Below are 10,544 nucleotides of genomic sequence, written 5' to 3' on the forward strand. Positions count from 1 at the left end.
ACAAAAAGCTATGTGGAGAAATGTTTCCATCAGAAACTTTTACTGTTAAACTTCACTTTTTTTTCACCCAAATAACAGAAGCGACATAAGCAGAATAAACACATCACTTAACTGAATTAAAAATTGCTCATCTTGAGTTCCAACATCCTGTACGCGTGGTCCAGGCTCGATTTAGCACAGCCCAGCGGTCGTTGGTAATTGAATGATTCACAGCGCCCTTAACTCATTTATGACGCTTTCCCGCTCAATTTAACCTTGCCTTGCTCATCAATAGAGGCCCTGTTGGCCTCCTCAGATGGTCGGCCGAGTCTCATTGAGCTGCTGCGAGCTCTTATCGCCATCTAATCGTGTTTCTGAGAACGTACCGCTGTCTTTTTCCGCTGCTATCCATTTTCCATCCTTCCACAACAACCACAAACATTCTCAATTAAGGACAATTCAGAGTCTTCAGAATGCGTCTTCTTCTCTTGTCTTCCAGTTCCTCGTGGTGTGATTCAAAATGGCGCCCGTGTCAGGAGCCAGGCACTCTTCCCTGTGATAAGACCTGTTCCTGTAAGCCCAGTCGGGAGCAGAACCTCGGCCATAAGGTGAGTCCGTTTTTCTCGTGCCGCTGTCAACCATATATTTAGTGCCAGTCAGGGTCTTCTTGTGCAAATGTGCTTCCATTTTGACTTGGAAATTTGGCACTTAGTTAGAACATATCCAATAAAAGCACTGCATCAAAAATGTTACTTTTACATAGATAACGCAGTGGAGATATCAGGGGAACCCCGAAGTCGAATGAAGTTCAACCAGAATTTTCTGGGAAAAATGGGTTTCAATTATACTGTACACAAAACTAGACATTTGCAATTTCATGAGAAATTGCACGTGAAGGCTGAAAGGCTGGATTAAAGAAAAGATCATTTAAGCATGTGGAATAATTTCAAATGATACCGAACGACATAATGAGATAAATATGTTGAAATTGGACTGGATACGATATGCGCTACAAGGCTTACGATAACGATGATCTCACGATATGATGATACCGTTATTATCGAAGCTTGTGGAAAAAAGTGAGAGGAATAAAAAATATCTCACGTGACGGGTCAGAAAATCTTGTGAAATTAAGGATTAACGCCACAAGATTTTTCTTTGTCTATTTGTGTAATATGACTCCAAAAGCGTGTGAAAGCCAAAATATGTATTTATCACAAAACCCACAGTGAATTTACAGTACAACTATTGCCATAAGGGAAAAGCGTAAAACTGCTAATGTGATCTTATGCTGCCACCAGTCCCGACAGGCAGACAATTATTCACAACAGCAAAATGCCACCAGGTGACTATCACTCTGAAAACGCCTTTGGTTTAAGTTTAAAGCTAAGATTCAAACCTAGAATCTCACTTTTTTGTTTTTTTTTTAAATGGGAAAATATGTTGAATAAAAGTCGGCCTGTGTTACAAAACAAATTGTGTTCAACATTAGAGGTTTCACCTGAGGTTCTCTATTTAAAAAAAAAAAAGTGGATCGAGTATTCCACCTCATGTTGTGGTTGCAGAATGGAGAGCTCCTGACACAAACTCAACATGCGTCACAAATAGTTTACTCATCCTGACCGTGGTCAAAACACTTGCCAACATTCTACCCAAGTGATTATATAAATGCCCCACATTCACACACATTTATTAGTGGGAGAGGGAGGGAAAAAAAAAAGTTGGGAGTCAAAAACATTCAGAGCATGCCTGGACATGAATATCCATCATAAGAGCAAAAGAGGATGATGGCTTGCACTGTATAATGAATTAAACATACACTAAAGGTATGCAGTGAAGATTTGATCATTGAAGGAGTGCATGTTTGTCATATACTGTAATATATAAATATTCTAACTCTTTCCTGCAACCCAAAGAAGGACATGCACAATACAGGATAGAAAATAAATTGCGTGATATGACTTGTTTTTTTGGCCTGAGCACAAAAACAACAGGTACGATTCGACATTAACAACTAAGGACCCTGATTGATGATTTCGCGATTACTAGGGATGTAACCATATCCAAATATCATGATACGATATTATCATGCGATGAAGCTCACGATACGATAATTAGCACGATATTGTGGGGATGTTGGCGATATTTAAAAAAGGTCACAATATTGTACAAAAATAAAATAAAATGAGGTAATCGAAAAAAAAGCACAATATTGTGCTTTTGTACATAACAGCAATTAGGGGTGTGAATTGCCTCGTACCTGACGATTCGATTCGTATCACGATTCGATTCGATACCGATTAATCCCGATACGAATTTATAAGTCGATTGTTACGATTTTTTTTCATTCAAATTTAGAAAATACTAATCAGTAAGCTTGTAGAGTGTAAGATTTATATGAAAATGTATTATTTATTTATCTGAAATTTCAGTCTTATAGAGGTTGTAATCTGTTTCATGTTTGAACAGCATTAAAATAAAATATTGAGGCTTAATGTTCCGTTCATATAACATTCTTCCATGCTCAAGGTGTGAATCCTAACCCGAAGTCAGACGTTTTGTTGAATATTTTTCCATTAAAAATGGAAGTTTAAAAATCGATTCACACACACACAAAAAAAAAAAAAAAAAAGGCAATGATGATAAGACGTTGAATCGGTAAGACTACCGAATGAACAATTCTGAGCTCTTAAAAAAAAAAAAAAAAAAAAAAAAAAAAAAAAAAAAAAAATCGATTCAGCCGCCTATTGAATCGATTCGAGAATCGCGCGATGTAGTATCGCGATATATTGCCGAATCGATTTTTTTTAACACCCCTAACAGCAATACATATAAACTACCTCCAATCTTTAATAACACTTTATATTGAGGGACTTACTCACTAATGCAAGCACACATTGAGTTCCTCCACATATTGACTCACTTCACAAGCATATTACGTTACCCTTCATCTGAAAATTAGTGTATTTTACACATAGAATGCTCAAAACATCCCGAATGAAAATTAAACTGCACTAAAAAACTAGCCACCAGAGGGCGCTACAACCTGCACAAATGAAAATTAACCTGACTTTTTTTTTAACAGATGTGTGGCATTTAGACATCGTGAACATGACGACGACGATATTGTGGCAGTTTTAATATCACGATATCACGATATTGACGGTATCGTTACATCGCTAGCGATTACCAGTCATACTCGGGTGTTCACGGTATGACCTAACAATATTTGGTCCCCCCACAGATCATCCATAGGAGAGTACCTGAAACGAGGCCAGGACAGCCCTTCCTGTTACTCTCCTCCCCCCTGCGGCGAGGACCTTCAGGAAGACCACAACTACAGCACGGCCAAATCCCCAAGCAGGGTGGGCTCCCCCCAGGCCACCGCCCCCTCGTCCCCGACAAACGACGACGACATCATCGCCGTGGAAATCCAGTCCGACGTCAAACCCGAGCCCCGGGAGATCCCGCTGGATTCCCACGTCACGACGGCCGCCGCCGCCGCCGCCGCCTACCTTTCCCAGCCGCCCCTGCGCGGACAGAGACGGAGCTTGGGGGCGGGGCCCGGGACTCTGGCGGGAAGCAGCTTCACGTGGACCAAAAACCGAGCCAGGGGCATTAGCGACACGCTGCCGCTGAAAAAGCGGCGCGCGGTGGAGAAGCCGCCCGAGAGCGACGACGAGGAGATGAAGGAGGCGGCCGGCTCGCTGCTCCACCTGGCCGGGGTCCGAGCCTGCCTCAACAACATCACAAACCGCACCGCCAAGGGCCAGAAGGAGCAGAAAGAGGCCCTGAGAAACTAAACGTCATCACGTGACCACGTTAGCACGCCGACACTGTACAAGACACAAATAGATCAACAGGTAACACGTTTTAGTCTCTACGGACACGTCTCATCTCCCTCTATCTATCTGCAGGGCATTAGGTGAATCCTACTTATTTGTGGCAATATCAAAAATCTATGTTTTCCTACATGTTCAGCAACACTAATGGGTACTTCTCATGTGTCTTTTGTTGTTTTCTTTTTCTTGTTTCAAAGGGGATGAAAGCCATAGTAAAGCGTTCATTTGGACAAGTGGGCAAAAGCGAATCGCGGACGGAAGATGGCTGTTTGTCTTGCATACGTGTTTGTTTGTAACCTGTAGCAATCTTGCAGTGATGCCAGCAAAAGGAGGCGGAGCCTATCAGACTCGGGCGAGGGGAGGGGTAGCCCCTCACTAGCATCACTCTCCTGACATCCACGAGCACAAATGTGAGACTGTGCCAAAGAGAAGTGACCAGGTTGCTTCATGTAGCTGACACAAAAAAAAAAAAAAGATTAAAAAAACAAACAAACACCCGAAGCGACGGTAGTTAAGCTTGACGAGAAGTGTCAAAATAATTGTAAAACCCAATGTGATATATACTCATGCACTTGATATTATTTTATGCCACTTATAGAAAAGCAACATGGTTTATTATTTCTTCAAGAGCATTCATAGTATTTAAGAATAGATATATTAAAATATTGGAAAAAAAAGAAATCATGTTTCTCACCATAGACATGGATAGTGCGCCGGGTGTGAGGCAATATCTCCTTCATTTTGTTGTTGTTGTTGCATCATGTAAAGGTTTACCCAGTACTTCCTGTCTCGAGACACCTGGAAAAGACATTGTAGCTTCCCGTGGCTATGGGAAATCAACTCCAAAAATTTTTTTAGAGTATGTTCTTTGCAGCCACATTAGTCTAAGCACGATATTATGATTCATATTACATTTGTGGAATATGAGTTAAGCAACGATATTCACCAGTTTTTATCCATTTCGATGCGGCCATTTTGACATTTGCTGTCAGCTAAAAATGACTTCATAGTTGCTCAGGTAACAACCAATCACGGCTTCAGAATCAGGTGAACCGTGATTGGTCGTTACCAACCAGTCACGGTTATCTGAGCCCTGAGCAACTGTGAAAATGGCCGCCCCCTGAGATGGGTAAAAACAAGTAGATTTTGCTTCCTCTGGGTGGAGTGGAACCGTCACTTGCCTTTGGTGCCGGTTGGTGTGAATTCCCTTCCCCACCTGGGAGACCACGTTTGTTTGTGTGCGTGTTTTGTGAGTGAATTAAAAAAAAAAATTATAATAATTAAAAAAGTAGATTTTGCTGCTTAACTCATATTCCACCAACGCAATATTAATCAGAATGTCGGTTTCGACTAGTGAAGCACATTCAACATATAAAGATTTTTTATTTTTTGGGGTTGACTTTCCCTGTAACAAGAACTATATACACAAAATGTGTTAAGGGTTACGTTTGTGTCTGTTTCCTCCTCACTCTCCCCTCATCAAGATATAAGCAATTTGTCCCGCGCAGGCGACTCTGTAAAAAGTTAGAAAATATTTTATTTTTTTTTCCTTTCTTAATTGAAGCAATTTGACCTGCAGGACTTTCTCAGTTATATTGCATGGGTGCTTGTAAATAAGATAAAAAGCAAATCTTTTTTTATTCAAAGAACATGTAAGATAAACAATGTATTTAGCATGAAGCATGACTTATTTTCATATAAACCTTGATCCTAGAGGAAAGAAAAAAAAATTGTTTTGCGCCAATTCTTATACCCGTGAATTTATTGGATTTTTTTTTCTTTTCTTCCTCCTGCGTTTATTCGAATCCTTTTTGGGTTCTTGAGCGGGCTTTCAAAGACACACCTTCAGGGAGCAACGTGGGGACGTAACTCTGCAACGTTGGCTTCTCGTCTTCGGCTCATGCAGTGGTTTAGGACTTTAGCTGATCAGTGTTTACCCTCGTGTTATTCCACAACACATCTGTGGTGCGTGTGCGCGCGCACATTGTTAAACATTGTGCCTGCTTGCCCTCTGTACCTCTGTTGTCATGTCTCGGACATGTGTTGACAAACGTTTCTTTGTTTAACATGACAGTATTGTTTTGTTATTTTTATTTAACCTCCTGTGTGAGTGTGAGTATTGTTTCCATCAGCGTTGCTCAGTGTAAATGTACCAAACTGATGGACATTTGTGTCCGAAAACGAACCTCATATGTCCACATACTAAGGCTTTTTTTGGAGAGATATGAATAGGAAAGCATTTAATGGCACACAAAGATGTACAGTTAAGCTCAAAAGTATTCACACCCAATGTTTATCTTAATACCGTATATATTTTTTTGGTGTTATAATTGTTCACACCAGGGTCCTTGAGAAAATTAAAACAAATAAAATAAAAAAAATAAAATAAATAATTATCCAATAAATTCAAGGATATAAAAAAAAAAACATACAATTTTTCCTGTCAATTCAAGACAAAAATATACCCAACCAATACAAATTTGCAAAATTTTACTAAAGTATTAATTATTTTAGGCTTAACTGTACATACTCCTAAAATTAGGGATGGGCATTTTACAAAATAAATAAAAAGTAAAATAAACCAAAGTGTGACATTAGCTGTTTTTTGTTTTTTGTTTTTTGTTTTTTTTAAATATATAAATATTACACGACCAGTGTTCCTCAGACTTTATATCTCCAAATACAAACATGACCAAAGTAAAAATGTAGTAGCATATTAGGTCAGTGTTCATTTAAAATGTGGTAGTCGACGTCCTTAAAAGTGCAACATTGTAAGTAACTGAAAATAAATACTGCATAAAATTGACAAATAACTTTTTTACTTAAATACACAAATTACAAACAAATTTTATTGAAATGTTTGCGTAAAAAAAAAAAAGTTGGAAGTCGCTGTCTTGTTGAGTTTGAACATTTAAGCAAGTGATTCTTTTGGTTACCACTGGAGGGAGCCTGAGTGCTACACTGAGAACCATTGGAGTAGCCTGAATAATGTTGCTAGTAGCAGTTGTGCCATTATGGGTCCTCTGAACGCCGAATTTGTCGGCTGCATGACGTCACTTCCGGCATGACTCGACAACACGCACAGACTTATGAATGGAGTGTCAGTCATGCATTACCGACAAGCAACATTGACGATCCATTTTTATTAAGTCTGTGCGTGTTGGCGAGTCGCGCCGGAAGTGACGTCAAGAAGCCGACAAATTCGTCCTCCGGAGGACCCAGCCTTGTGAATTTGGACACAGGCATCGAGTAGTGGACATAGCGCCTACTAGTAAGTGTTGAATTGGTAGTGAATTGATTATGCCCATCCTTAATTGAAATGTTAATTATTAAGCAGCTCATTTTTTTTTAATCTACTGTACAAGTTGCTAAAGGTAAGCTAATTCCGCTCACTTTCAAGGTTGTTTAGGTTATCTCTACCAGCTGCGCATGAAACGACACTTAATTAGGAACTCACAAAGCAGGAGTGCGCGCTGACGTTCTTTAATTCTTAGGCGATTTTGATATTGTGCCACCGTTTGTGCTTTGGCTTCGACCAGCTTTTTTTTTTTTATATATTTTTTAATTTTTTTATTTTTATTTTTTTTTGCTTGGAAGCTACAGTACAAACGCGCAACTCGAGCAGTGAGCCAAGTATCTGAACGTATGCATGTCCCATCCACGCTGGTGAAACCCCCTTGCCAACTGTAGCATGCATCACTGGCTGTTGTTCCCCCCCCCCCGTTTTGTATGGTTTCCATGCTGATATAAAAAAGGCTAAAAAGGAGACAAACAGTCGGTGTCTTGTTTTGTGCCACCTGTCTCTTGTGCGATATCTGTGTGAGGTCAGGCCCTCTGCTGTATTTACAGAAACAACCCACTCACGTGCTGCCAAATGTCATGTTGGTTTGGTAAGAGGCATGTCAAGTTATGTGGCTTAAAAAAAAAAAAACTTCCTCTATCTAGCTCATTTGCATTCAGGAAATCCTGACCGAGTAGTATACTTCACTGCCTGAAAAGTATTTCTTTCAAAGCTGCCAAGCAAACTGAAAAATGCTTAAAAAAAATATAGATTTTATTTTTTAAAGTTGACGATTTCTTTTTCTGTCGTTCTGCTCTCGCGAGCAAGATATTCTGCAGTACTGCCATTTGGTGACTGTCAAAGCTGAGTATTGGAAAGCCATAGGTTAGTGATGTCAAAAATGCAAAACTGTTATTGATCGGCGAGACGTGACGCAGAGTACACCCAGGTGTGTTGGTTCTTCAGTAAACGTTCAACTCCCTCCTCTTCCTCCTCCTTATTGTGCAATCATATTGCCAAAGAATGAGTTTCAGACCTGTTTCATCACTACATGTAAATATCAACGTTGTCCAATACTGTGGCAAAAAAAATATATATATAAATGTTGTTTTATTTTGTTTTCCATTTTCTGAGAAACTGCAATGATGTTTATGTGATGTATTGTCTTCCAGTTGGTTGCAATAATAAAAAAAAAATCCAAGTTGCAGAGGATTAGTTTGCCCTGTTCTTTAACTCATTCACCCCCTGCAAAGTGTCACTGAAGCAATCCCTTTTGCTCCCAGCCGTTTTACTGGATGTTGACTGATTTCGCATGGTCCAAAGAATATTCTGTTCCATTGCTATAAAAACAGGGAACGATTAGAGTCTTCTTTCATCAGGAAAAAAACTTTGTATTGATTTTGGTTTTGCAGCAATTAGCATTAGAACATAGCCAAGTTTCATCATTATTCACAAAACTTGTGAAATTCTGCACATTTAAAAAATTGTAAATTACGACTTGACCCCAGTCTCCATAAATATAATGCATTATTATTAAAATCATTCCTGCTAAATTTTGATGTTGGCGTGTCTGGTGTGATGCGACTGGAAATCCCCTAGTATAGTATAGTATTATTAATCACGCATTAAAAAAAAAAGTGTCTAATTCTTTATTCAAGGCTGACCTGAAATCATTAACCTCAAACATTCCCATCAACAAGGGTCTTATCAGCTGACAGTTAATTATTCATTTGCGTCCTCCAATCATGTTTGTTCAATACGTATGATTAAAGATCAAAGTTAGCTCTCCCTTTAGGCAAAGAAATAAAAGGCTACCAAAGTGTTGGTCAACGCCTTATCAATCTGGGGGGCGCCATTCCCGAGCCATGTGGCGTTTGGAAGTCCATTCATAATTGAAGCCGAGATGGGTTTAATTTCCATCCAGCCCCTCTGTGTGTGCGGCGCGCTCCCACCATCAACACAACTGGAGCTTGCAGTTTCTCTGTTGCTATGCAACTAAAGCAAGACGGAGGGGGATGCATTCACAAGATCTTTAGAGGGCATCATCAGTTACTAAGAGTGGGACTGACTCAATTGGCTTGCATTAAACGGCGTTCTATTTAATCACATCTCACTTTAAGGGCCAGGCATGAGATTCCGATATCGTCTTTTCGGTTTTGAGTGAAATACTGTATGTCACGAGGGAATTTTCAAACGTGCAACTTGGAAAGTTACACACATTCTAGTGTGGATGCTCAAGTGCACCAGTGGTTCGTTTGAACATTATTTAAACATGCATAACTTGATATAATTTGTCATATGAACGAGTTGTGTATTCGATTGTGAGGGTGCAGTTGTATGTCTGTGGCATATATCATCCATAGCCACCACAATGACCAGCGAGGCAAGTTTCCATGGAGACGGAAGCAGAGAGCTGCATTCTCGTCACTTCTCATTTATTGCAAAGCTTTATCGTTATGGGAGAGAGATCCCATCGGTGATCAGGACAAGTGCATATTTGATTAAATGCGGAGGACACGGGCTCACACCTCCCTGGTCGTGTGTGGGGAAAATAGTTGCATACTAAAGTGATTGGATTGGGGATTGTTTTGAGCGCTCATAAAGAGCGCGTGCTGACACGGAAATAGGTGACGTGGAGTGAGAGCGACCTCTTGTGGTAGCCTGGTATCACCACACAAAATACTAACACCGCTCCTCAGTTTACAACAGTTTTATTTTTCTTGAAAATGCTTTAAGTTTTAAGGTTGTATTAGTTTTAGCAATTGGTTTTATTTATTTTTCTTTCAGCACAATTAATAAAAATCACAAGTATGTCATTAAAAACTCCAAAAATATATTATTTTAAAAACATAAAAAAAAAAATCACAAATCAAATACAGGCAATGTATAACAATCCACAGATTTAAAAGTACGCTTATTGTTTTGTAAACAGAAAATGCAGTGTCCGGTTTTTATTTTATTCCATTAACTTTTTTTTTTAAAAGTTATTTTTGGATTTTGGCCTGTTCTACTGCTGCTTCTCACTCCTCCCACGTCCTCTCCTGCTCGAAAGGGGGGCTAAATAAGGATTCTGCATCAACCGTCACAGGTCCTGAGGAAAATAAATAAATAATAAATACAATGTGTAGATTATTCCAAATTAATTCCCTTTTTTTTTTTTGGGTCTGAGACACCATTTCATGTAATTGTACAATTACTTACGTTCAAACAATGCATCAAATTAGTGTTTATTAAAATATAAGGTGCCTTGGCACGATTGCAGCGTGATTGCTTAATTAAACTACCTTTCCCAACATGCCCTTTAACTGGTTTGTCGTTTCCGCTTGAAATCTCGCGATATTGGCGGCGTGACCCAGCCCTATGTCTCGCGCACTCGCAGCTCCTTCGCTCAGTATATAAAGCAGAACAACGACGGACGGCGGACGGCTGGGGATTCGCAGCCC

The 10,544-nt window shown here is 39.6% G+C and overlaps 1 protein-coding gene across 9 annotated transcripts in view; it reads left to right on the forward strand.

Annotated features, from left to right (window-relative positions):
• Positions 1–10,544, forward strand: part of LOC144010073 (forkhead box protein N3-like) — a 220,047-nt gene that overhangs the window by 206,767 nt on the left and 2,736 nt on the right. For 6 of the 9 annotated variants that reach the window (XM_077510171.1, XM_077510170.1, XM_077510168.1 and 3 more), the window contains 2 exons: positions 479–587; positions 3,224–8,313. In XM_077510171.1, the coding sequence (XP_077366297.1) occupies positions 479–587; positions 3,224–3,782 (668 nt within the window). In that variant the 3' untranslated portion in view covers positions 3,783–8,313. Of the gene's footprint in view, positions 1–478; positions 588–3,223; positions 8,314–10,544 lie in introns of those variants that run through there. The other 3 variants (XR_013281139.1, XR_013281140.1, XR_013281138.1) reach the window with 3 other exon arrangements.

This window comes from Festucalex cinctus, chromosome 21, assembly GCF_051991245.1.
Source record: "Festucalex cinctus isolate MCC-2025b chromosome 21, RoL_Fcin_1.0, whole genome shotgun sequence".
NCBI lineage: Eukaryota > Metazoa > Chordata > Actinopteri > Syngnathiformes > Syngnathidae > Festucalex > Festucalex cinctus.